The 26,936-nt window shown below is 41.8% G+C and overlaps 1 protein-coding gene and 1 long non-coding RNA gene across 3 annotated transcripts in view; one reads left to right on the top strand and one right to left on the bottom strand.

Annotated features, from left to right (window-relative positions):
• Positions 1 to 1,424, bottom strand: part of RAPGEF4 (Rap guanine nucleotide exchange factor 4) — a 308,971-nt gene extending 307,547 nt beyond the window's left edge. For both annotated transcript variants that reach the window (XM_015110377.3, XM_077957208.1), the window contains exon 1: positions 1,227 to 1,424. In XM_015110377.3, the coding sequence (XP_014965863.1) occupies positions 1,227 to 1,291 (65 nt within the window). In that variant the 5' untranslated portion in view covers positions 1,292 to 1,424. The remainder of the gene's footprint in view (positions 1 to 1,226) is intronic.
• On the top strand, positions 1,069 to 14,044 carry LOC100428990 (uncharacterized). Its single transcript, XR_013402045.1, has 4 exons — positions 1,069 to 1,148; positions 1,812 to 1,977; positions 2,850 to 2,978; positions 9,814 to 14,044. It is a non-coding gene; the product is annotated as an uncharacterized LOC100428990 (long non-coding RNA).
• Positions 14,045 to 26,936: the final 12,892 nt, after the last annotated feature.

The raw sequence follows: 26,936 nt of genomic DNA, 5'->3' as shown, positions 1-26,936 counted from the left end.
ATTTCTAATATTAGTACATATCATTTTAGACATAAATAGGGCACTGCCTGCCAAAAAATCTTGCTACTGTATGGTAATTGAAAGTCAAGACTATCAGATATATTAAGTTATTCAAATGAGCTACATTTAGCTTTTCTCAAATTACTTAATATTTTTCAACAAAGGCCTATAATAGAGTATGCAAAGCATGTCACACTTAAGATTTTCAAGTTTGATCGTGTTACGAATCTGTTAATTGAAAATTTTTCAATATGGCAGAACACAAAATATTTCACACAAATGCAAATAGAGATGTCATGCAGATAGCTGCAAGACGTGAATCATTGCCCTTCTGCATTAAACTCCGAAATTCAGAGGCAGTTCACTCTGCAAGATTTCTTGCTCAGTTCTTAAAAGTTCAGATGCATCACCTTTTAATCAGGGTAATAAGCTATAATTGCTAACATACTGTGTAATGTTTACTGCTAAACCTGCAATCTGGACAAACAGAATATTATGCTGTCAGAGCCTGGAAACAACTGCAATCCACTGTTAACATACACATCCTCCTTAGAGAGAGCTGTCGTCGGGAGTTATATGCTTTATGTACGGTTTTAATTTTTTTTTTTTTTTTTTTTTTTTTAGCGTAAAGGTCTTTTCCCGAGAAGCAGGTATTAAGACGAAAGCAGCCTCCCAAATGACCTTCTCTAACACAGACCTTGAGCGAGCGACTGCGGGGGCAGAAAGCTGTGAATTTCAGCAAGGGACTCGACAGCTCCACTGGGTCCCTCACACTTTGCTTTCGAGAACAAAAAAAAGAATGTTACTCTGTACCTGCCGGTGCCCCCACCCCTCCTTAAAACTTAATACCCCGCAAGGTCTGAATAGCCAGAGAGGGTATGCATCGATTCTTCCGTCCCGTGATGCCAAGAGAAAATAAACCCCCACCCAGGAGCGGAGCCTGGAGTCGCGGCGGGGCGGGGGGTTGGAGAGGTGGGTGCTCTCTCCCCTTACTGCGCTGCATTTTCTCCACCACGTGTAATAATCTCATGCCACTGGTACCCCACGAGAGGCGGGGGTCCTTGTCCTCCTATCTCCCGGGCGAGGACCTCAACCCCTTCCCCGCTCGGGGACCCCGGCCACCCGCAGCCCGGCCGCGCTGCGCCCAGGTGTGAGGCTGCGGCGGTCTCTGGGCCCGGGCAGCGCCGCAGAGCTCGGCCCCCAGCTGCGGCCCCCGGCCGAGCTACCTTTTATCCAGGCAGGCGATCCACTCGGCGGAGGAGGAAGAATGGGCAGCGTGCGCAGCGACCATGTTGAGCGGCGGCGCGCGGTGTCCCCGGCTGCTGCGACCTCCCGCGCTCGAGCTGCCTGCGCCTCCGCCCCCGCCTCGCCCGCCGCGCGGACCCCGCTCCTCCCGGCCGCCTGGCGACCAGCGCGGCTGCGACGGGCCCGCCCTCCCCGCGGGCTCCCGCGGCCTGGGGCGGGGGGGCGAGGGAGGGGACCTGGGGGGCGGGACGCGGGCGCGGGGAGGGCCAAGCCGCCCGCCCGCTGCTGCGCTGCGGCGCCCGGGGGTGGGAATTCCGCCCCGGGGTGGGGACCCCGCGGTCCCGCCCGCTGGGGGGCACTGGGGCTGGCGACCCTAGTGGCTGGCCACCTGCGACAGGTGGCCGCTGCGTCCCTCGGAGACTGGGGCCCCACCCTCATCCCGGGGCCTCTGAGGCGGGGCGGGAGGGCAGGCGCCGCGGCGCGAGTGGGGAGGGGGATGCCAGTGTCTATATATTTTTCATACAGCAAATGCCACTAAAATGGCTGCTGCCTCTCTGTTTCCTTAGAAACCGATGAGTCTTCCTCAGCAGCTGCCGAAACTTGCGGCGGTTGCTTGCTCACCTTTGCTGCCTCCCCTTCAGAAAGGGCTGGAGGGGAGGGCGAGGAAGGCTTGGCGTGGGGCCGCCCGTCGAGTCTCTCAGTGAGGAATGAGAGGCCAGCTTCTCCCGCGGGGTGAGGAAGGGCTGGGCGCAATGGGGGGCAGTGCGGGCAGGGCTGGGGGCAGGGAGGGAGGGGGCTGGTGGGCCCGATGCGGACTGAGGGGGTGACAGGCTGAAGTCACTGGCCTTGAACCCTGGGCTTTCCTGGGCTTCCATCACCTGCATGGTGAAGAAAACACAGTTGAGAATGGGGAGCAGCCGGGCCACAGCAGAACTGAGGTTTTAGGATGAGACCCCGGAGCGCTCAGGTGAACTTGGATGGCTGGCCCCACTTGCTGTTCTTCCTCTGGCTGGAGTGTTGAATGGGTGGTGATAACGGCCTGGCTCTTGTAGATGTTCACACAAATGTCATGTCTACAAGTTGTTCAGTTACACTCTGCCAAGAACCAAATTACATGCCAATGGTCGTTTAGGAATTTGGGGACAAGTTAAATCTTTTGGACTATTACCAAGCATTGTTTTGATATTTATGGCACTGCATTTGGGGGCCAGACAATGGGAGAAAGGGACATAGCATTGCTTTCTTGTACTGTTCCCCCTCCCCCCGCCCCCACCTCCCATCCAATCCTGCTAAGGGGAGAGTCAAGGGGACTGGAGAGAAGGAAAGAGCAAGTGCTCTCTGGGATGCTTTGATTCTAATAAAACAATTATTACCATGATATAAAAGCCTCCAAAGATGTGCCATTTCCCTCTGCTCGATAGCCAGGATCTGGTTTCAGACCTGCCACAGTGTTCCCGCAGCAACTCTTCCCTCCCTGCTCAGGGCTTTTCCCCCAGTTAACCTTCATTCTGTTAATTTCTATCATGTTTATGGTAATATTTAAAATACTATACTATATAAAGGTTAACCAAAGGTATTTATGTTGCAGCTTTTTTACTATACAGGTATGAAGGAGGAACTGTATCTCCTATATATATTAAGTTTCATTTATTAAAACATCAGAGAGCACCTGAGAATGTTTCAAGGTCACCAAAAGCTTTCCGAAAATGGCTTTCTGCAAAGAAGATTTCCAAGTAAGGAGCTAGAGGAGAAAGGAGCTGCACATCACGTATTATCACACAGGCTTGGAGTTGCCATAGCTTTGGTTATGATACTAATAATAGTTACCATTTATTGAACATCCACTGAGTGTTAGACCCTGTGCAGCACTCCTTGGATGTGTGATCCGGTTTAATCTTCAGAACACTCTATGAGGCAGAGCCAGAAGGACACTACTCCACAAAGAGCAATAAATCCTTGAAAATGTAATGAAATATTGAAAATGATATGTATCAGTACTTTCAGGGAGAGTGTTAATTGGATTGGAAGGAAGACACTGATGAGCTGCTGGGAGTGAGAGTGAGACCCTTGAGGAGTTTACAGTGCATTTTAAGGAGTGTAGCCCTGATGAATTGCAAGGCCTTTGTTTTGCTGTGTGGGGGCCCTGCCTTTTCTCTAAAGAGAAGTTGAAGACTTATTTAAAGAACATCCTTTCGAAGGAGCACCAAAAATCACTAGCTCATCCAGAGCGTGCGCATGTCTCCATCCAGCCCTAGAGGAAGGTACAGCGTCCAAGATACTCACTAAGACGCTGAACTCAGGAAGGGTCTAACCCAGCTACAGGAGATGGGGCCCCAGAGCTGAATTTGGGTCTGTCTGATTCCAAACCCTTGCACATCAGTGATGGTATCCCTGTTTCTGCCAGTAGAATGGCAGTATAGGGCATGTCTACAATGACTCTCCAGAGGGTAAGAACAAAATAGTTATAAATCAGTTTTTTAATGTAAAAATAGAGAAATGTGTGAGGAATTAAAAACTAGAGATCCTTAAAACGTCAGGAATAGCTTTACTGTCCTATAGATTATCTTGTGATCTGAAAGGGATTTGATTGCTGGTCAAGTACTACAGGAATAAAGGAAACTCTGCTGATAATTAGTTATTATAGTATTAAGAGAAAAAAATGGGCTTTTGCTTGGATTGGATGGGAAAGGCAAAGAACCAAAGAATATTTATTTATTTCTCTCTCTTTAAAAGAACATAATGTATGTCAGTCCCAAAAGAGCACATTTTGTATTATCCTATTTATGTGAAACTTCCAGAAAAAGCGAATCTATAGAGATGGAAAGTAGATTAGAGATTGCCTAAGTCTGGGAGGTGGGAATAAGGGATGACTGCAGATGGACCTGAAAAATCTTCTAGAAATGATCTAAAATTGGACTGTGGTGATGGATACACAACTCTATTAATAATAATCATCAAATGGTATAGTTAAAATGAGTGAATTTTATAGTATGCAAATTATCTCAATAAAAATGTTAAGTAAATTATTAATGAACCCATATGGAGAGGAAAAATATGATTGATCTTTTGGGGGGAAATACAGGAAAGTATAGGAGAAAAAGTAAAAATTACCCATAATTCCATCACCTAGAGGTAATACTGTTAATATTTTAGTGCATTTAATTCTAAACTTTTCTATTATAAAAAGATACAATCAAGGCCAAGCACAGTGGCTCACATCTGTAGTCCCAGCACTTTGGGAGGCCAAGGCAGGGGGATTGCCTGAGACCAGGAGTTCAAGACCAGCCAGGGCAACATAGTGAGACCCCCATCTCTACAAAAATTTTTAAAAAATAAAAATTAGAAGTGATATGATCATACATGTACCCACAAACATATACATATATGTATATGTATATATGTGCCTATCATGTATGTGTATGGATACATATATTCAAACAGACTTGAAAGCATTAATAGTTTATAGGCTACTTTTTCTATTGGAATGGAAAAATGCTTTACTTTCCTTAAAAAATCCTTAAACATTTTTTTCTGGCCACCAAATATTCTAGTGTATAGCTATAATTTACTTACACTATCTTTTGAGACTTGTTTTTTCACTGGGAAAAGGTATTATCTGCTTAATCTCCTTCCTGTAGTTTAGTGAACTCTTTCTCTACTAGAGAACTAAGATCTCTACTGAAGATCTCCATGAGACAAAGATGAGACAAGACCAATATCTGTTCATGCTATGTAGATCCTCAAACGAGTTGCTAAATGTCTGATTTCCATTTTGTTCATCTGAGCAGAGGTTCAAAGTTAGGAATTTGAAGGCAGACAGCCAAGTTCAAATTGCAGCCATATCTTCTACTAAATGTTTGGCCTTAAATTAACTGCTTAGCCTAAGACTCCATTTCATCATCTGTAGAGTGGAGAAATTAATAGTATTATACATGAATTTGGTATTTGTAGGATATTTAGCACAAGTGCCAAGCACATAGTGAGTGTTCAATAACTCTTAGCTATTATTCTCCATATAGTACAGATAATACTAGGTGCTCTCTGCATTTCGCAGGGACCTGGTGGTGATAAGCCATCGAGATCACTTATACTAAAGGGCTTTGACATCTATAAATTGCAATTTTTGGCTATGAAGGATACAAGGGATGGGTCTCCTGAGAAACCCATAGAAATTCTCCAGGAAATTCTATTGTAGATCGAGCATTCACTCATATCTGTATATGGGGAAAAAAATCTGATTCACCATGTTTTAGGTACCTGATTGGAAGGTAGGTTATTAAAATACATCTATCACTCCTGCTGGTGATATAACCAATTCAATGAAGACACAGTACTCCTGGGGTGAAATCATAAAAGCAATTTTAATGTTTTCTCTCACTGTCTTTTTAAACTTGCTCAGTGAAGGCAATTCTACCTCTGCCACTGGATATAGCTTTTTTGGTCACTTATAGGTAATAGAAAGTACCAGATTCTTTCTATTAGAGTGCCCAAACCAATATATCGCTACATATTTCAATCTTTATTTCAAAGAAAAGAATTCTCTCCTCCTCCTCAACCTACAGCTGGTCATAGGCAGGTCTCAGCCTTTAGGAGAGAAGACGTGGTCAGCTTCTCCTTTCCTTCCTCATCCCAGACCACCATGAAAGCTGCTGGTTTTGACCCTTCCAGGATCAGAGTAGGGAAGGAAAGAGAGAAAAGAAGGGCAGGTAAATTCTTACTTTACTGGAACAGTTGTAAGATGGCATTGTCTTTTCCAAACCTGGCAAATGTCAAGCCTGCTCTTTCTCTTGTGGGTGCCTTCATGTTTTCTTAGGTGCCCCTCCTGCTGGGCCCCCCACATAGGCAAGTGCCACTGGATTTCCTGAGTCCCCTCCAAATTTCCTCCCTCTATAGGACTCCCAATTTATCCTCCACCCACACCCCAGCTGTCCTCCTGCGCAGGATTTAAAGGGGCTCCAGGATCATTCTCTTCTGTGTGTCCCACATTTGGTCCATAGGGACACTCAATGCCTATTTTGCTCTAATAAACTCAGTGCAGACCAATCCTACAAACAGCACAGCCTCTTCACTCGCCAAAGAGGCTCACCAGTCCCTCTCTCTTGATCTGTAGGTTTCCAGGGCTGTAGTCAGACAACAATCCCCTATGCTCCCAACTTATAGGTTCTCTGAGTGGCCCACATGGAGAGGAAAAAATAATATGAGAAATACTATTTTTCAAGGCTTTCCATGACTAAAACAAGAAAATATTCCTGTTTTAGTCATGGTTCTCCAGAGAAATAGAACCAATGGGTTATATATCTATAACTATGTCTATATCTGTATCTATAAAAGGAGATTTATTATGAGGAATTGGCTCCCACAATTATGGAAGCTGAGAAGTCCTACCATATGCCATCTGCAAGATGGAAACCCAAGAAAGCAGTGTAATTCCGTCTGAATCCAAAATCCTGAAAACGAAGGAAGCTGCTAAAAATCCCAATCCAAGAGCAGAAGATGAGATGTCCCAGTGCTAGCAGTAAGGCAGGAAAAAAGGGGCAAATTTCTCTTTTTGTTCTGTTCAGGTCCCCAACTAATGGGATGCTGCCTCCTCGAGGAGGGCCATCTACTGACTCCACTGATTGAAATGCTGATCTCATCCAGAAAAACCCTCACAAAAAACACAAAGAAACAATGTTTAATCTGGGGACCTCTTGGTCCACTCAGGGTGACACATAAAATTAACCATTACAACTCCTCACAAAATCTTCCTTTAATTTCTCCTTCATAGGCACTGTTATTTCCCCCTTTGGGTGAGAAGTTTTGGACCCGTGAAACTGGTCTTTAGTATTTTGATTGAAAGTTTGCATCTTGGCATCTCAATTTGGAATTATGTATCTATTCTACTTTGGTGCCTCCTGTGAAACTTGCAATTTAACATCTGTGACTTAGGCTAGTGAAAACTGAATCAAGTCAACTTCCTTCCACACCTTCAACATTAATTCCTACTCAACCAAGACAATTGCCTTTTCTCCGCAAAGTGATTCGCCTGGGAGTTGTGAGGAATACCATACTCATTAGGGAAGTACAGCTCTTACAGTCTCTTGAGCTTTCTAAAAAAGAAATGCGTAATTAAAAATATCTGATCAGGACAGTCCCAATTTGTGGGTTATAATAAAATGCTTGTGGTTTGTTTTAAAACTGTGATTTGTCCATTTAGGGGAATATATTTGGATTAAGATCTTAAAGCAATAATAAGTTGGGACAGGAAAGTGGCTAAAATTTTATTTACGATAACAAAATTTTTTAGACTTTACTGCTAAAGCAAAAGTCACAAATGACCCACATTTAGGACCTCAATATTTTCAGTACTAAATTAGGTATTGAGGAAAGAAAAGAACTTTCATCTGAGGATTGTGAGCCCTTTTGAATTGTTAGGCCCAGAGAAGCATTAAAATGAGATCACAGTTGTACCTTATTCCCCACTCTGAGCTATGTATTTATCTCCTGAAACTGGTTAGCTATTGCCACAGTAGCTATAAATTAATCTAATAGTGACACTCCGGACACTATAACCCACACCCTATAGCTTAACAATGTATAGCCAATCACTAATCAGTGTTAATTCTGTAAACCAATGAGAATTCCTGACAAACAACTTTGTATCAGCCCACTCGCTGTCTTCCTTTCTTACCTTTAAAACTCAGCCTGTAGGCCCTGTGCAGTGGCTCACTCGTGTAATCCCAGCACTTTGGGACGCCAAGGCGGGTCGGTTGCTTGAGGCCAGGAGTTCAAGACCAGCCTGGGCAACATGGCGAAACCCCGTCTCTACAAAAAATACAAAAATCAGCCAGGCATGGTGGCACTCACCTATAGTCCCAGCTACTTGGGGGGCTAAGGTGGGAGGATCACTTCAACCTGGGAGGTTGAGGCTGCAGTAAGCTGAGATTGTACCACTGCACTCCAGCCTGGGTGACAAAGTGAGACCCTGTTTAAAAAGAGAAAAAAGGAAAAGAAAAATAAAAAGATAAATAAAAGTCCACCTGTAACTGCCACTAATCAGAGTGTCTATTCAGGGCAACGTGCATCTATGCTCCTGGGTTGCAATCTTCAAACTCGGCCCAAATAAACTCCTACCTATATTAACTCTGCCTCAGTTCCTTTCTTTTAGATCGACAGTATTATTACATTTCTTTGTGACTTTTAGAAGCAGAGTTTTTGTTTTGGTTTGGTTTTGTATTTCTATCATTATGGCATGTAAAAGTAATTTAAATTAGAAAGGAATTAGCCATTTAGTTTTAACTGTACTTTAGATATATCCAACTTCGGGGCACTAGAATTAAGGCAGACAACTAAATATGAGCACAAGAAAAAAAAATTGGTTTGAACTTGTCTAGTGACTGCCTTCCAATCTCCAGCTTCATAGAAGACTAAGGTAAAGTTCTGTTTTGTACTCCCTGTGCTCTTCAGATAACTTCATAGGTAAGTGCAGTTATAGTTCCTAGTTTTACAGAAAGGTAACTTATACAGTCAGGAGGCAAAGTTAAAATGAACTCCCTTAATTTAAAAAAAAATTCAGAGTTAAAATTTGTGACTTAGTTATTAATGGAAGCAAGTCTTAAGAGAAAAGAAAAATCTTTTGTCCTGGAAGTAACTGTGTCTGCTTGAGAAGCATACTGACCTCTATAAAGAAAATGGTAGTTATTAGCGTTCGTTCCTGTAACATACAAACTCCCTGCATCCTGGGAGGCAACAGGCTAGGAAAGAGCTTGAAAGCTCCGCCTTGCCCCCTTCCCAGAAGGAACAATTCCTCACAAACCGCGAATGGTGTAAGTCAGCAATCCACAAATCACTCAGGTCCAAACTGGGTTCAGCACTCCACCTATGCCGAAGTCTTCCTCACCAAAACGAAGCCTGCACTTCCTCACCGAAACAAAAGGAGAGGGTTACCTATGCCACTTTCTCAACCTCAGGTGGTAAAGTTGCAGTAATGAACTTTGGTGCATAATCTGCAGTGAGGAAAATGTCACCATGTCACAGCTTTAGTCTTAGGACTATTTTCTAGTGGAGTATATTTATTTTGGTGAAATAACAAGCTGCCATTGCTTTTTATCGTACGAAAGACACAGAGTACATTATTCAACTCACAAAATCTCTACCTGTGTTATGCACATTTTTCACACTAATCGAGAAAATTACCACAAACTAATTTTGAATGAATTATGGTCACCCAGTGTTTGTTACAATTTCCTTTTCACCAGTAATCCAATATGGTCTCCTACATTTTTCAAAAAATGGAAGACTTTATATAGTGGATTCCACAGAGAAAATAGCACAGGAAAGAGAGAATGTGACTAAAAATCATAGTGATTATATTGAACCAAGAGCATATGTGACTTGAAGGAAGTAAAATGGACAATTGTCATTTAAAGTGAGACATATTAAATCTTGACTGGGCAATAAGTAATAAGGAGCTGAGCTCTTTTGCTTAGGTGACCCTAATTTTCACCTTAAAAATATGATAGTGCCACAGCTAGTAAAGAAGATATATTTACTGGCATTTTGGGACTAAAAGTACTAGTTTGGTTCCAGAGACAGAAAGTAACTCAGGAAGCTTAGAAGAGGTCAACCTGGGAAGACAGGATTCTTTCTCCCCACTGTGACTCTGCAGGAAGCGATAACCTCCCCTCCGGGCAAGGTCGACCCTCCAAGTCCAGATGAGAAGAGTTCCCTCTGTCTGCTCTTTCCTCTGCCTTATGACCCAGAGGTTTTGCAGCTGCGATCCTGGCAGCCCCTGGCCTCCTCAGGGAGCTGCGGAATTCAAGCCCTGAAAATGGAGCTCTGCTTTCAGCTGCACCTGGGTCCTGACCTGCTTAAGACAGGCCTGTCTGGACCTAAGAGAACCCCACTGCCACCCACTCAGCCACTCCCTAACAGACTGCAAAGACAAAGTCTTTTTCATTTCTTTATATTCATTGACTCCTCGAGTCATTGAAACTCAATAAATATTTATTGAGCACCTACAATGTGCCAGACACTGTGATAGGCACTGAAAAAAGGGCAAAGGACGAGCAGATAAATTTCCTACTTGCAGGGAACGCTGTGGTAGTGAGTAAAATGAGACATAGGAAATAAACACATAAATATATAATATGTCCAATGGCGATAATTGATGTGAAGGATGATTAAGCAAAACAAAGAAATGCAGAGACAGGGAAGGGGCATCTATCTGGTATGAAGTAGTCAGAGAAGGCCTCTCTGGTCAGATGACATTTGGGCAGAACCTGGGGCCTGTCTCAGCACCACCTGTCCCTTCCTCAGCCACTTGCTCCCTGCAGCCACCACAGGCCCCTGTGGTTTTCCTGCCTGAGGCTCACCAGCCACAGGCCTAGAATATCTGGCTTCTCTCCCCATGTCCAAACTCAGCTGAAATGCCAAGCTGCAGGGCCTTGTTTCCCGAGCAACTGCCAATGGGGCTGAATGATGCAACACGGAAAGGAAGAGGATTTAATTCCCCCTGAATGGACTTTGACCAGTGGGAGACAGGAAACAGGAGATTGGAGGATACTGGGCAGCTGAACTGCCTCTTCCTTTCCCCCTCCGTCTGGTGCACAATTTCTCCACACAGCCTGCTGTGTGGCCAAGCCTGTGCACCGACTGAGTGTTATGGGTTCACCTATGTTCCCCAAAGAGATATGTCGAAGTCCTAACCCCCAGGAACTGTGAATGTGGCTTTATAGTATTTGGAAATAGGGTCTTTGCTGATGGAATCAAGTTAAGATGAAGTCATTAAGGGAGTGGGGGCCTAATCCAATCTCTTGTTCTTAGAAGGAGAAAGACAGAGACACATCAGGAGAAGATAGTGAGGTGACATTGGAGGCAGAGATTGGAGTAATGTATCTAAATGCTAGGCAACACCACAGAGAGCCTCAAACACTAAGCCTAGAAGAGGCAGGGAAGGAGCCTCCCCTACAGGTTTCAGAGGGAGCATGGCTTCGCCATACTTGAATTTCAGACTTCTAGCATCCAGAACTGTGACACAATACATTTCTGTTGTTCTGAGTGACAACAGTGTGTGGTGCGTTACTACAGCTGCTCTGGAAACTAATATATTGAGCGGCCAGCTGTGTGAGATTGTACCTCCCAAGTAACCCTCTAAGCCTTAACCTTTGCCCAGGCCTCTGTTTCCAGAGAACTGTGACAATGATAGGTAGACCTGAATAAAGCAAAGGATGGTATCTACAGGGATATTTGAGGCAGGGAGTGCTGACAAGGGAGGAGCTAGTGCAAAGGCCCTGAGGTGGCAGTATGCTTGGCGTGTTGGAGGAGCAGGAGGGCGGCCAGGGTGTTTGGGGAGTGAATAAGGGGAAGAGTGTTCAGAGAAGAAGTCAGAGAAGGGACCAAAGACATGTTCTCTAGGGCCAGAAAGGCATTTGGATCTTTTCAACATTATCTTCTTGACATGTAATTTATATAGTAGTAAAATGAAGAAAATGGGTGACTATTTTGTGATTTTTTTAGATATATAAAACCATGTGATCACCATCCAGATCAAATGTTGAACATTTCCATCACCCCAGAGAGTTCACTCCTGTTACCTTCCAGTTGGTACAACTTACCAATCCTGAAGCAACCACTACTCTCTATCACCATAAATTTGTTTTAACCTGTTCCTTAATGGCATATAAACGAAACAACATAGCATGCTTTTGCTCAAAATAGTGCTTGTGAGGCTCATCCAGGTTGCTGTGTGTATACTTCAATTATTTTTATTGCTGAGTAGTATTCCATTGCCTGGATATATCACAAATTATTTATCTATTCTTCTGCTGATGAATATTTGAGTTATTTGCAGTTTAGGCCTGTAATAAATGAAGTTTCTAGGAACATTTATGTTTTCCTCTTATTTTGGTTGTATGCAATCATTTCTCTTGGTATAAACCTAGCAGTGTACTTTCTGGGTCGACTGGCTTAGGTTTAGGTTAACTGTGTTCGTTTATACCATTTCATACTCCTGCCAGCAATATATGAGTTCCAGATATTCTGCATTCTCACCAACACTTGGAGCCTTTCTGGTAGGTGTGTAGTGGTAATGAATTGTGCTTTTAATATGCATTTTCCTGCTGACTAATGCACTCCTTTTTATATGCCTATTATTCACATATCTCCTTTTATGAAATACGCGTTCAAGTGTTTTGTTCACATTTTATGTTTTTGTTATGGCCACATCTCACTTCCAGAATCTGTATTGGTTATCTATCGCAGCATTTAAAAAGTACTCTAAAGCTTAACAGCTAAAAACAACAAACATTCGTTCTTTCACACAATCTCTGAGGGTCAGGAACCTGGGTGCAGCTTCATGGGATGGTTCTGGCTCAGGGTCTCAGGTTGCATTTGAGCTGCTGAGGTTGCAGCCCTACCTATCAAAGCTGAACCAGAGCCAGACTCCATGTCTGAACTCACTTATGTGAGCTTCAGCGTGAGAAATGTATGAATTTTGTTTGACAAAATATTGAAAAGCTTAACAACTTCCTCCTACTCTTATTGGCCTCTTGGTGCCCAGTATCTCAGTCTGAAAAATCTCATCTATAGGAATAAATGGCAGGAAAGACAGAACCAAGGCCCCACAGCTATCAGGGAGGTTGGCAGATGAGTGAGGAAAAAGGGGTGTCAGCAATCTAAAAATATTCAGGCTCACAGAAATATAACTGAAATGACTCACTTTTATCAAGATCCTGCCATCTCACTTAGCAGCTTAAAAAAATAATAGATCACAGCAGAATGTTTCAAATTCTCCATAAATGGCCATGTGATCCGGCAACCTACCTGTGGAAATTTATGCCAAGATTAGAATCTACAAAACACATACAGAGACACACATTAAAGTATTATTTATTAGGAATCTAAATTGTGGAATCATTAAAGAGAATACATATTCCCTCAAAAGAATACCATGGCGTTATTAAAAGTAGTCATTATGAGTGGTTAGGATATAATATAATATTACAGGAAATTCTTAGGATATACCATTAAGTAGAAAAACTTTTCTTCCCAGCTTTTCAATGTGAAAATTTTTGAACTTACAGAAAAGTTGTAAGACCAGAAAAATAAATGCTTGTATAGCCTTCATCTAGATTCTCCAACAGTGACCACAGTTGCCACATCTCTTTAAGTGTAATGCACCTCCTTTGAGAGTAAGTGCAGACATTTTGACACCATGGTCTAAGTACTACAACACTTATCTAAAATTATCGAAGGAAACTCTTGTACAGTTTTCACACTCAAGACATTTAACTTTGATATAAAGTTTATATTCAAATTTCTCCAAAAGATTTAAAACTATCTTTTTGGCTTGTTTTAGCCAGGACTCAATGGAGAATTGAGCATTGCATTTAGTTGTTGTGCCTCTTTAGTCTTTTTTGATCTAAAACAATCCCTCAACCATTTAAAAAAATTCTTTAATGACTGACATTTTTAAAAGACTCTGGAGCAGTTATTTTACAGAATATCCTTCAAGTTGGATGTGTCTATTTCCTCATGATTAGAAATTACATGAACTTTTTGGCTAAATTCTCCATTTTATTTTGTGTTCAAAATATATTACTCTTTCCCATGTCCTGTGAAAATAAAAAATCTCTAATGTGTTTGTGAAAAAGATTCAACTAAGATTTTGTTAGGATGCAGTGTGTTTTGGACTTAGGTGTGTGTATCTGAATTTCGTCCTTTGTCATCAAGAAAATAGTGTAATAACTAAGAACATGTAGCTTAAGAAATCCAGGCACTTGAGAGCCACCGTAAGTAAACCTAATTCCCACAGCAGAAAGAAGGGGTCTATCTGCTTTTTAACCACCAAACAGTTGTCTGTATCAGGGACTGTTTCCTATTCTTTGTTTCCTTCTATTTGCCAGACCATCTATAAACCAGTAAGGAGTTCATCGGATCATCAGAATAGACTTCAAGACACTAGATCACAATCCCAAAGATTAAAATCATCTGCTTTGCCACTGCTCCGATGGAAGCAGTATGTGTGCCTTCAAAATTGTTTTACTAGAAATTTTGAGTCCTGAAAATACCTGATTTCTAAACTAAACAAGCAGAATCTAGGCAGAGGGATGTGTAAATTTCATTTATAACTTAGCTGATTAAGGCTGCCAATAAATCATACCAACTTATATAAGTAGCAGCCATGGTAAGGATATTGCCTTAATGGTAAGTGCCTCCTACTTGAGACTTACAAATATGGGTACTATTTCTAGGAACAGCTGACTGAATGCATCTAAGAGCTTGGCTTCAGTCCCAGGGATGACGAAGTTCTTTGAACCCATGCCATCACTCCTACCTCACCTGCCATGATAGTTATTGCCAATTAATCACAGTGTTCTTTTCTATTAGCCTGGACACTGCCTCAGACAACTTCCCAACACAGCTCTATAAGCAGCCACTAATAATAATTTGGAGTCAATACATCAGATGAAATCTTTTATCACCCTTGGAAAATATATTTTTCTAAATCTCATCTAGTTTTTAGCTTCTCGACTTCATCTACACACGAATGGTGAGGGTCCAGGAGTTTGTTTCTTGTGAATGACCTACAGACAACTGGCTAGCCTGGTAAAAATCTCATATCAGAGCAGGTTGACCAGGTGATTTGACAAGGGAAGGAAAGGATAAGATTAGTTAGGGTTGGCCATTTGCCCAGACAATTGACCTCAATATCTCTAAGAGCTGGAACACAAAGTTGATGTCTTGCTCATGAAATAATCCAAGTTGACTCCAGTCTTGGGGGATGGGAGTATATGAGTTCCATTCTACACAGTCATTAGGTATTCAGACCAATAGAGGTTCTGCCTTCTTAAACACCTGACTTCCCACATCACTGTGGGCATTTGCATCCACCTGTTGGTAAGGGAAGGAGCATGGAGGAGTGCCACATGAGTGGCTTTTACAGGGGAGGCCTGAAAGGGGCTCACATCAATTCTGCAATTTTATATTTGCTAGAACACAGTTACATGGCAGTAGCTAACAGTAAGGCAAGCTGTAAAGTGTAGTTTATGGAAGGGCCAACTCTTCCCAATGGCACTGTACTACAGAAGGGAGCATAAATGTTTGGTGGCCAGCCAGCCACCTCTGCCCACAAAGTGGGGCTATTCTGGGAAACTCCAAGTCTTCTTGTAGGACAAGAAAATAATGATAACACTTGAGTGCACATAGCAATATGCCAGACACAATATTGCCTGGCCTTTTCCTAACTGTTCTGTGACTCAGCCAAATGTGAAGATGAAAATTTGGATAGTGAAAATTATTAACCCTTCTGTGCATTACTGGGAAAAATCTGTGAAATGTTAATCTCTAGAATATCTTTAAAGATACAATAGGGGCCGGGCATGGTGGCTCACGCCTGTAATCCTAGTACTTTGGGAGGCTGAGACGGGCAGATTACCTGAGGTCAGGAGTTCAAGACCAGCCTGGCCAACATGGTGAAACCCCGTCTCTGCTAAAAATATAAAAATTAGCTGGGTATGGTGGCACACGCCTGTAATCCCAGCTACCTGGGAGGCTGAGGCAGAACTGCTTGCGTCTGAGAGACGGAGGTGGCAGTGAGCCGAGATCATGCCACTGCACTCCAGCCTGGCTGACAGAGTGAGACTGTGTCTCAAAACAACAACAACAAAAAGATACAATGGGAGTTCTACTTCTACCTAGGATGTAGAAAGCAGACAAGAACACCTTTTCCACCCTAGAAATAAGAAAAACACAGATAAAATACAAACTCATAATTTTTCTTGAATCCATCAGATTGTTAAGGCCATAGGGCAACTAGGTAGCTTGGAATCCAAGGTCTCTCTAAGAATACAGGGTGCGAGCTCTGGCTCACCTTTGGCAGAACACAGGAAGAAGAGGTGCTGGTTGGCATTGAAAAAGTAGGAAAGACTTGCTAAAATTTCTAACAAATTGCAGAAGTCTGACTGTGAACTAGTGTGACAGTACAGGTTTGTCTGGGAGCCACAGACAGAAAAGCAGTTCACACTTACAAGATCTTCTTCACAGATTTCCATTTGGTGCTCATGAGAAAGACTGGGTGAGGGTGGGGAACCAGAGGGAGTCTTCCTTGGTGGTGCAGGCCTGGAGGAGGGGAGTGCAGTTGCTGAGGGAAAGTCACAAAGCCCTCCTTAGATACTTTCTCAAGTAACAAAAGCCTCTAGCCTTGGGGGAAGAAGCAGAAACTCTGTATATCTCCAAGACTAGATGAAAACTCATTACAGCTAGAGAAAGGGAAAACAAAACCTTGTCATTATTGGAGGAGCAAGGAACAGTCCTGGGCTCAGGATCCTACATCATTACTATTAGAAGTCTCCTACCCACTGGGCAGGTGCAGGGAAGTCCCATAGAAGATTTGCCAAAGATGCAAGGCAGTTTGGCTGCCATGAAATGGAGAAGTAGGATCACATAGGAACAAAACGACTAAGCTTGCAATACAGGGTAACAAGCAATAGCAGTCCACTCCTTGGGAAGATAGATCCCTTTTGTGGTGCTACAACACAGGAAAGGCTGAAAGCTGGGGGAAGAGCAGCAACATTGAGAAAATCTCAGCCAGGAGCAGTGGCCCATGCCTGTAAACCCAGAACTTTGGGAGGCTGAGGTGGCGGGTTACTTGAAGTCGGGAATTCAAGACTAGCCTGGCCAACATGGTGAAACCTCACCTCTATTAAAATTATAAAAATTAGCCCAGGGTGGTGGCGCATGCCTGTAATCCCAGCTATTTGGGAGGCTGAGGCATGAGAATCACTTGAACCCAGGAGACAGAGGTTGCAGTGAGCTGAGATTGTACCACTGCATACCAGCCTGGGCAACAGAGCAAGACTCTGTCTCAAAAAAAAAAAAAAAAAAAAAAAGAGAGAGAGAGAGAGAGAAAAGCTCTTTGACACCCAAGCAGCAACAAAACCTGCTCAACTGCTAACTAGATAAACTCAACCCCTATACAAATAGCCTAGCAGAAGAGACATGCTCATTGCTGATCATATATACTGTTTATTTCAGCCTCTGTTGTCCTACAAACAATGTCTGGTATTCGGTCAAAAATAATAAGACAATAAGATAAGGAAAAGCAACCGACTGTCATGAGATAAAGCGATCAAGAGAACCAAACTCAGAGATGATTCAGATGTTGGAACTATCAGACAAGCCATTTGAAATAACCATTAGTAATATGTTAAAGGCTCCAAATGGAGAAGGCAGACAATGTGCATGAACCAATATGGAATTTCAGCAGAGAGATGAAAACTGTAAGAAAACATATATTGGAAACACTGGAAATAAAGCAAGATGGGAACAAAGATAAACATTTCTTACGTATGACACCAAATAAAAACCCACTGAGACATCACTACATACCTAACAGAATGTTTAAACTTAAAAAGACCAGCTTCGGAACCACATGATGACCAGGATGTGAAGTACTGGAACCATCATATATTGCTAATGAAAATATGAAATAATATAGCCACTTTAGAATATAGTTGGTAAGTTTTTTTCATAAAGCTAAATATACAATATGATCTAGCCATCCTCTCTTAACCATTTACCAAAGAGAAATAAAAACCTATTTTCAACCAAAAACCTGTACGTGACTATTTATAGTGACTATTCATAACCTCCAAATGCTAGAAACAACCCAATTGTCTTTCAGCTGGTGAATGGATGAAGTGTAGTACATCTATGCAATGGAGTACTACTCAGCAGTAAAAGCATGAGCTGCTGGACATGCAGCAACTTGGATAAATCTCTAATATATTATGCTAAATGAGAGGAAAAAGACTAGAAGAGCTATATAATGATCTAATTTTTAGGACCTTCTAGAAAAGGCCAGACTATAAAGAGAGAAAATAGATCAGAGCTTGCTAAGAACTGACGGAGAGGTTTTGACTAAAAAAAATGAATTTTGGGGGTGATGGAAGTGTTCTATATCTTGAATGTAGTGGTAGCTGTACAACTTTATGTTTTTGTCCAAACTCATAGAACTGTACATTTAGAAAGGTGATTTTTAAAATATATAAACATATACTTCACAAAAATAATAAACAAACACATAAAAAGACATAATAAATAAAGACAGGGACTCTGGCTTCCTGACTTTTTCAATCCTCTATTATATTGCCTTACAAGAAGATGATGCTTATCGTCTTGTATTTTGGCCCAGAATATCCTCTATCCTTTCCTAGGGCCTTCCCCATGAGTCCTTGCCTTATCAACCTAAATGGAATCACTCCAGAAAACACAAACTCACTCAACGTATTCTGTTTGCTAAAACAAATCCTATAAGCCTAGAATATACTACATTACATTTGATTTAAAATGTATATAACATCAAAGAAAAATTACTCTGAATACTATATTAAAAGACCTAACTTTTTCTAAAATATATCTTATAGATCTCAATTTTTGTGAGCCACATCAAATCAATCTCTGATATTTCAGTAACATGCATATTTTTACATCTACATGAGAATGAAAATTGTACCGAAATAAGGTTTCATTTTTTAATGGAAGTTTTTTACTTTGCCTTCCTTTCACAGTCTTGGATTTGCCCAGTTTAGGATGCAAAAGGGCAGTGAGAACATCTCTTCATTTCACTCGCTTCATTATTTCCTTCCATGAGTCTAGAATTCTACCTGTCTCGAACTAACCTGTTAACTAAAACTAAAGACTGATTTCTCTTTTTTGAAAATACCATTTCAAATGGAATTTTTATGATTACAAATTTTACATTCTTATATTCAAATTTTTTATCAAATTACATTCTATGTGACAAATTCCTGGTTTCTTTTACTTTTCCATTATGGACCATCTCAAAAAAAGATCAGCAGATTTCATTTACCCTTCCCCAGGAAAAGCAGGACATTCCTCTCTTTAATCTGGTAGCTCACGGCTCTATTGGAATAATACTCTTTTTATAAAACAAACGTTTTGTAATGTTTTCCTTTGCTATCTTAAAATAAAGTATCTTACACATTACAGGATGTCTAACACCCTTAGCCCCCACCTACTAGAGGCCAGTGAGCTCCATCAATCATTGTGACAACCAAAAAAATTCCCTCACAGAGCTCTGGGTTGTCCTTGGGTAGGAGGAGAGTGGAACCACCACCATCAAGAACTACCAATTTAGGGCATATTTCCTTAATGGCAAAGCAATGTTCTACTTCAAAATACTAATATGCTTGGACTAAGGAAAAATTTATTCGGGAGGTGAGGCAGGAGAATCGCTTGAACCCAGGAGGCAGTGAGCCGACATTACACCACTGCACTCCAGCCTGGGCAACAGAGTAAGACTCTGTCTCAAAAGAAGAAAAAAAGAAAATTAGGCCAACTTACTCAGGTGTTTTAGTAACAAGTATTTTAGCCAAGTATATAGTTTAAGTAACAGGTTTAATAGGAAGCATACTAACTAAAGGTGGTTTATTAGTTATCCGTTGCTACACAATCAATTACCCCAACATTTAGCAGTTTAAAACAACAAGCATTTATTATTCCACTGTTTCTGAGGGTCAGGAATCTGGGAGCAGTTTAGCCCCATTGTTCCGGGCTCAAGGTCATCCATGAGGTTGCAGTCAAGCCAGGCTGCAGCCATCTCAAGATCCATCTGGAGCTTGAGGCTCTGTTTCACTCACATGCACACAAGTTTAGTTCAGCCATAACATGGGCCTCTCACAACATGGTTTCCCCTAGAGTGAACAATGAGAGAAAAGCTGTAAGCAGTTCTTTGATAATGTAGTCTTGGATATGAGATACCATCATTTCTGCCATATTCCATTGGCCAACCCTGGTACGATGTAGGAGGGACTCCACAGGCTGTGAATATCAGGAAGTGGGGATCACTGGGTGCCATCTTGGAGGCTGTTTACCCCAAGTAGGAATCTCTACATTTTTAAATAAACACAAGTACTCCAATCCACATTCAGGTTTTAATTTTATTGGATTGTAAGGGATTATTTCACAGAACTGAGAGAAACACAAAACATTGATGAAGTTTTGTTCCAATTAAATATAAACTGTTTCTTAGCAACATGAAAATATCATTTTAGTGATCTGAGGCTCAGAATCACAGTTTTTCAATGTCTATTTTTACCTCTGTATTTTAGATGTATTTAACTGCTGAATGTGAATAAAATTCCATTTAGCAATAGCACAGGTAGAAGTAAATCTGAAAAACAATATTTGAACAAATACACATATATTAATTCTAGCAATAAGAAAATAAATTATTAAGCCAGAAAATTGGGCCAACTTAGGCCTGGCGTGGTGGCTCACTCCTGTAATCTCAGCAGTTTGGGAGGCTGAGGCAGGCGGATCACCTGAGGTCAGGAGTTTGAGACCAACCTGGCCAACATGGTGAAACCCCATCTCTATGAAAAATACAAAAATTAGCCAGGCGTGGTGGCATGTGCCTGTAATCCCAGCTATTCAGGAGGTGAGGCAGGAGAATCGCTTGAACCCAGGAGGCAGTGAGCCGAGATTATACCACTGCACTCCAGCCTGGGCAACAGAGCAAGACTCTGTCTCAAAAAAAGAAAAAAAGAAAATTAGGCCAACTTACTCAGGTGTTTTAGTCACAAGTATTTTAGCCAAGTATATAGAAATGGTATAGGCTGAGAAATATGAAGGTGAATGTGTAGTCCAAGTAAACACTTAAAAAAATCAAAACCCTATTTCTGACATAGTTTTGCCATCATATTATTAATGAGTATGCCTTCTACATATCCATCTTGATAACATTTTCAAAATCTCAAAGGCAGGACATCAACTTTGCTCATTTTTGCTAATGGATTAAAGTTTCTGAAAAACATATAAATCCTTTATAAATTTGTGGCAATTTTTCAAAGGAGGATAAAAATCATTATAATCTAATGAAATGTTCTCTGGTTCCCTAAGAATTATTAATCACAATTATGAAACTCCAGATTGTGACCTGTTTATTAAATACCTTAGGAAAACAGCATGATAGTTTTATTTATTTCATTTCTAGATCACTAAAAAGAATGCTTATTTGAACTCTGGCCCTTCAAAGTATCTTAAAACAAAATTTAACATTAAGAAGACTATGACCTTGTTTGAATGTTTCCATTACATTTTGATTCTTATTATACTACTTTCCGGGGAGGCAGTTCGCACGTAACAATTTTCATTTTTTTCCTTGTGGACATAAACTTTCACTCAAAGGTGGAAAGGTATTAAAAGCACTCGTCTCCTATCATGTGTTCTTTGCCTGTGTCCTACCCGGCTGTTCACTGTTCATTCTGTGAGGCTGCATTCCCATGAGGAGGGCAGCTGTTACATAATGACTCAAGCTTCTGTGAAGGTCTCTCACAGAACAGCCTGATGAACCTGCTAGGCAGGCTTTGTGTTGCTGGGCTTTCTAAAAAATTTAAGTAAACTTGAAATATATAGTGGTGGGCCTCAGAAGTCTCCACCGTGGTCTTCAATCTGGGATTTGTGTGGGAGCCTTCTAAAGGGTATGTAATCTTGGATGGTTTTAAGGGACTCACTTTGCAGAGCCTCAACTTCCACAGGCTTAAATCTGAGCTGTCTGAGAACTTGGGCAAGGCATAGTGCTCCGTCTCTTCCCAGTTCCTCATTCCCAATCACCTTGACCCAACTTCTTAAAGTAAAGGCAAACCTCTCACCCATCAGGAATCCTGCTATGGGGTCTTACCCTGGGGTGTCAGTGCCTACAGGGAAGCTGCCTTGATCAAAACAATGGTTTGTGTCTCCGCTGAGTGATTTCAAGAAAAAAGGGATACAAATTCCCCCAGTTATTCCTGCTGGTCAACATTATATTTTCAAGTATCCAGAACATATATTAGAAGTGAGTTAGTGTTGTATATTTTCTTGCATATTTATTCAGACTCATAGGGAAATTCTGTAAATAACTATTCCATAAAGATACTTATAGAAAATCTATATTCATTTTTCATTTGGGTGCATTTTCTGTTTACTCTTATTGGTCAGTTTTTACCAGTTTATTCTATCCTACAGTGTACTTATTTAGAGGTATAGTAGCTGAACAAAATTGGATTGTGGATTCTACTATAAATAGTCATTAATACAACTTTTATAAGCCATACATGTAAAAATAGCCAATAATTTCTTTTCGCTGTCAATTTCCACAGTATCCAGTCACATTCTAGCAATAAGTAATACATATCTATTGACATATAACCTAATTTAAAAAGGAAAAGAGCTCCATTCGTCTCATTAAGATATATAGTTCCAGTAACATTTTACTTGTTATCTCTATTATCAAATTTAATAATACATTTATTGTATATTTAATTGTATATTAATAACTGTGATAACAAAATCTAGAAGAAAATTTTACCACTCAGCTTTATCAATAAAGAAAACATACATTTTAAATTTCAACATAGACATATTTTTGATACAGAAAAGTATGGTAATATAATTAATTCTAAAAAAACTTTCAAATATAAAGAAAAAATTTTGTGGGTAAAGTAAAATGGAAATACGAGGTCAAGGGGAAACAGGAACAATGTAAATTTTCCTAATGTTGGAAGAGAAGTTGTTCACATATTTTTTAACTTAAGATGGAGCATATAAAACTGTTCTGGTATTTAGATTATATTGTATACATTGAAAAGAGTGATGTCATAGGTTTTTGTTAAAAAGTGTCAATATTTATATCTTTTGTTACTATTTAAATTTATGAGAAAAATTTCAGATGTTAACATAAAAATGTGTGAGAAGGCACATTGTTTTCCAAAACTATTTTAAGGAGTATGCTAACAAAAAAAAATACTACTCTAATGACGTGAAATAAATTAGTGGTACCAGTGTTTTGTTCCCAGATCTACTGTAAAATGAGGCATTTATTTCCATTACTTCATCTGTCATCTTTTCTCCAAATATAAAATGGGCGTAATAACTTTCCTTGTGGCCAGAGGTGTCTGTGCAACTCTTGAGAGGGAAAAACTTGTGTAATGGTGATGGCAGCAGTGACCCATCTGGAGAGGCTGCCGAAAAGACACCGGCTGCAGCCAGGGCTGTGCACTCCATGGAGCGGGGAGCCGGGAACAGACGGGATCCACACCCGCTTCCCAGCCGAAGGGGCAGGAACCTTGCCCTCCAGGACACAGTTGCAGTCACCCAGCTGCAGGACCTGAGCATCCCTGCGCTTTTGGGGTCCCAGGAAGCCCCCCTGTCTGCACAGGCACGGAAGTGCCTGCCCGCATTGCCTGGCCTCTCCCTGCTCCCAGTACCCGCTCCAATTTCAGAGCAAAGTTGTGGCCAAGCCCAGGTGCTGTCACAACCGGGCTGGGTGTGCACATGCTCCAGGGCAGTGCTGACACACCAGCCCCCTGCCTCCTCGGCCCCCTCCAGACTTTGGGCACCTTGGCCACTGTGGGCAGCTCGGCACGGGCCTGCAGGCACCCCTTGGCTCGAACAGCCTGGGCGCCATGAACAGTGGCAGGAGGCAGACAGGCTCCTGGGCAGAAAGGAGCGAGTCCCCCATAGAACCCCGCCTGAAGCCTGGGGACCAGGCTGCCAGTTCCACGGACTGGAGTAAAAACTTAACGGTACTTTTTCCAAGTCCACCCATGGCTGCCCATGGACCAATCAGCACATACCTCCTCCTCTCTGATGCCCATAAAAACCCTGGACTTGGACAGATGACAGCAGGACCTCCCCGTAAAGCGGAGCTACCCACCATGAGTCTCCTCTCCGCTGAGATCTGTACACTCCTCTGTACAACCTACCAGTGGTTAGGAGCTACCCACTCCAGGTACTCCAGGTCTCCTCTCCACTGAGGACTGCAGAGACATCAGAAGGACCTGCCTGCAGATAGGAGCTACCCACTCCAGGTCTCCTCTGTGCTGATGGCTACAGAGACATTCGGACAGCCTGCCTGTGGAAAGGAGCTACCCACTTCGGGTCTCCTGAGAGCTGTACTGCTGCTCAATAAAGCACTTCTTCACCTTGCTCACCCTGCAGTTATCTACGTACTTCATTCTTCCTGGATGTGGGACAGGATGTGGGACAAGAACTTGGGACCTGCTGAATGCTGGGACTGAAAGAGCTGTAACACAAACAGGGCTGAAACATGCCCTCCGCCCCTGCTTGCCACATTGTGGGCAACAAGAAGGAGAGAAGAGCTGCAGCTCTTTGGGAAGTCCAGACCCAGGAGTTCCCCAAGCCAGGGCTGTGACACCCTGTTTGGTGCTCTGTGGTTCCTGGCATCTCCAAGCTTCAGGTGCCACTGCATTCCCTGGTGTCCACAGTAGAAGCCGTTTTGCAGTACTCCTGGTCCAGCCACAGCCTAGCAGGAAGCCAGCGCTCATGCTGGCACCTGGAACTGCCCACCCCACTACAGTTAGCATGCCTGGCTGTGTGCAGTGGCTGGACCCCATCCTCGCTCACACACCCCTCACCGCCCTGTGCCTGGCTTGCCCTTGGCAGCCATGGGATCTGAGCCAGTAGCAAAAGCCAAGTGAAACCTGCCAGGCCAAGTGAGCAGAGCAAGCCCAGCGGCCCAAGCAAAACTCGGGCAAAGGTGCCAACAGCCACAGAGGTTTCCGGCTGGCAAAGTGACAACCTAAGGATCCCATGACAACAGTAATAGTAAGCCACATTATATGTTAAATTACTTGTGAACTATTGCAAATTAGAAATGAAAGTACTCACTTATCTTGTTCTTTTTATATTTACTAGAATTTATTATAGGGGAAACTGAAAACCCATGGGTTCTAACAAAACAGACAATTCAGAATCTTAGAGGTTTAAGACAATAGTTTCTAACTTAGTCTTTTAAACCTCTAACCTTAACAACCTTAATATGACTCTATACACAAATGTAAATATATGTACATTATATATGTAAATATATGTACTAATATATATATAACATCTTTTAACAACAAAAATATGAGACAGATAAGAACATATTCCTAAATGTTCTATAATCTGCCCCTCCTTTTGAGCAAAAGGAACTCTTTTTTTTTTTTTTTTTTTGAGATAGGGTCTCACTCTGTTGCCCTGGCTGAAGTGCAATGGTGCAATGACAGCTCACTGCAGCCTCAGCCTTTCAGGCTCAAGCGATCCTCTCACCTCATCCTCCCGCGTAGCTGGGACTAGAGGCCTGCACCACCACGCCTGGCTAGTTTTTTAATTTTTATGTAGAGACAGCATTTCACTATGTTGCCCAGACTAGTCTCGAGCTCCTGGACTCAAGGGATTGACCAGCCTCTGCCTCCCAAAGTTCTGGGATTACAGATGTAAGCCGCTGCACCCAACCATAGACAGATGCCTTGACAGCCTTCTATAAATGTATAGATGCACAATTTGCCTGCATCCAAATTCCTGTTCTCATTACCATGTGATAACTTTGGTTGCTTCCATTAAGGAATGGAAATATATTAGTTTATTCACACATTTAACAATTATTTATTAAGCATTTCCTGTGGACCTAAACTGTTTGTGCTAAACTGCTGGGCAAAAAAAAAAATGTTACTTTATTTGGAAATGTAAACTGTGAGGGTGGAAGGTAGGGACAGAGTGGAAGAGGAGATTAATGCACTATGTTGGAACTAAAATAGTTTGGAAGCAGATATGAAAGTTCTGGAAAGACACTGACATACTATGGCTTTTTCTATTGGTCACAAGAGACATCTTTATGTCACTATTAATGCTAAACATTTCCAGGAGTAATTGTCCAGCCAGTGAGGACAATTGCTGGAATGGAACAAGAGAAGAAAATATCAGGGGAAATTTGGCATAGTCAAAATTCCAATGTAGGCTTAAAGAGGATGCTCTCTGAGCTCTCATTTACAACCTAGGAAAAATTTTAGTTTTGCAGTGAAAGTTGGCATAGCCACCAGTTGGACTAAATAACTTCCAATGTCCTTTCCAATAATAGGCTTGTATCAGGTTACACTCAGAGCACAGAATCACATTAAGAGAATTTAGTTACATGATGTAATTGCTTAGTGGCATGAGAGCCTTCTCCACAATGTGGATATAATGACTCACTCCACTGAGAATTAGAGTATCCCTGCTTTTGGATGGGAATGCTTTGCTTCCTCTAGGGTGGCAGTGAAGGGGTAGAGCTAAAAAGAATAAAAGGTTGAGAACTACCAATCTGTAGCTTGACAGTCTGACAATTTCACTGATGTCTGGTACCTCCAGCAGAGGGCAGGCCGGTACAGAGAAAAGAAGGAAAACATGAATTTCTTAATTTCCTTTAGAGCCGGTCCTTGTTTTGCACAGTAGTGCAGGGCCATAAAAAGGACCGTGCATACCTAAACCATGCAAAGCAATCTTCATAACTTTCCTGACCTTTAATAATTGTTGTCAAAACATTAAAGCTCTGTCCATTATACATGTATGAGGAAATGAAAAAATACTAAAACTAGCATGTTATTTAGTACATTGTAATTTAAAATATAAGAAACATTGAGAATGAAACTTTTATTTCTTTGTAAAAAATATATTAAGAGTACTTTGAGTAAAGCTTGCAGCCTTCTTGTTGAAGAACTCATGGTAGGAAACACGCATCTTTCATATGTCTCAGGTGATTGTCATACTCCTTTCTGAATTTGGATCAGCTTCTAACGTTACCCTTTGCATTTTGGATGTGATGAAGTATCTCCAAGAGTGCCTTTACCGTGAAGTTTTTTCCAGCATCGCTTCCTCTGGCACACCTTCAT

The sequence above is a fragment of the Macaca mulatta genome, chromosome 12 (genome assembly GCF_049350105.2).
Source record: "Macaca mulatta isolate MMU2019108-1 chromosome 12, T2T-MMU8v2.0, whole genome shotgun sequence".
Taxonomy (NCBI): Eukaryota; Metazoa; Chordata; class Mammalia; order Primates; family Cercopithecidae; genus Macaca; species Macaca mulatta.
The sequence above is the reverse complement of the archived record's forward strand: the minus strand, read 5'-3'. Positions and strand labels throughout refer to the sequence as shown.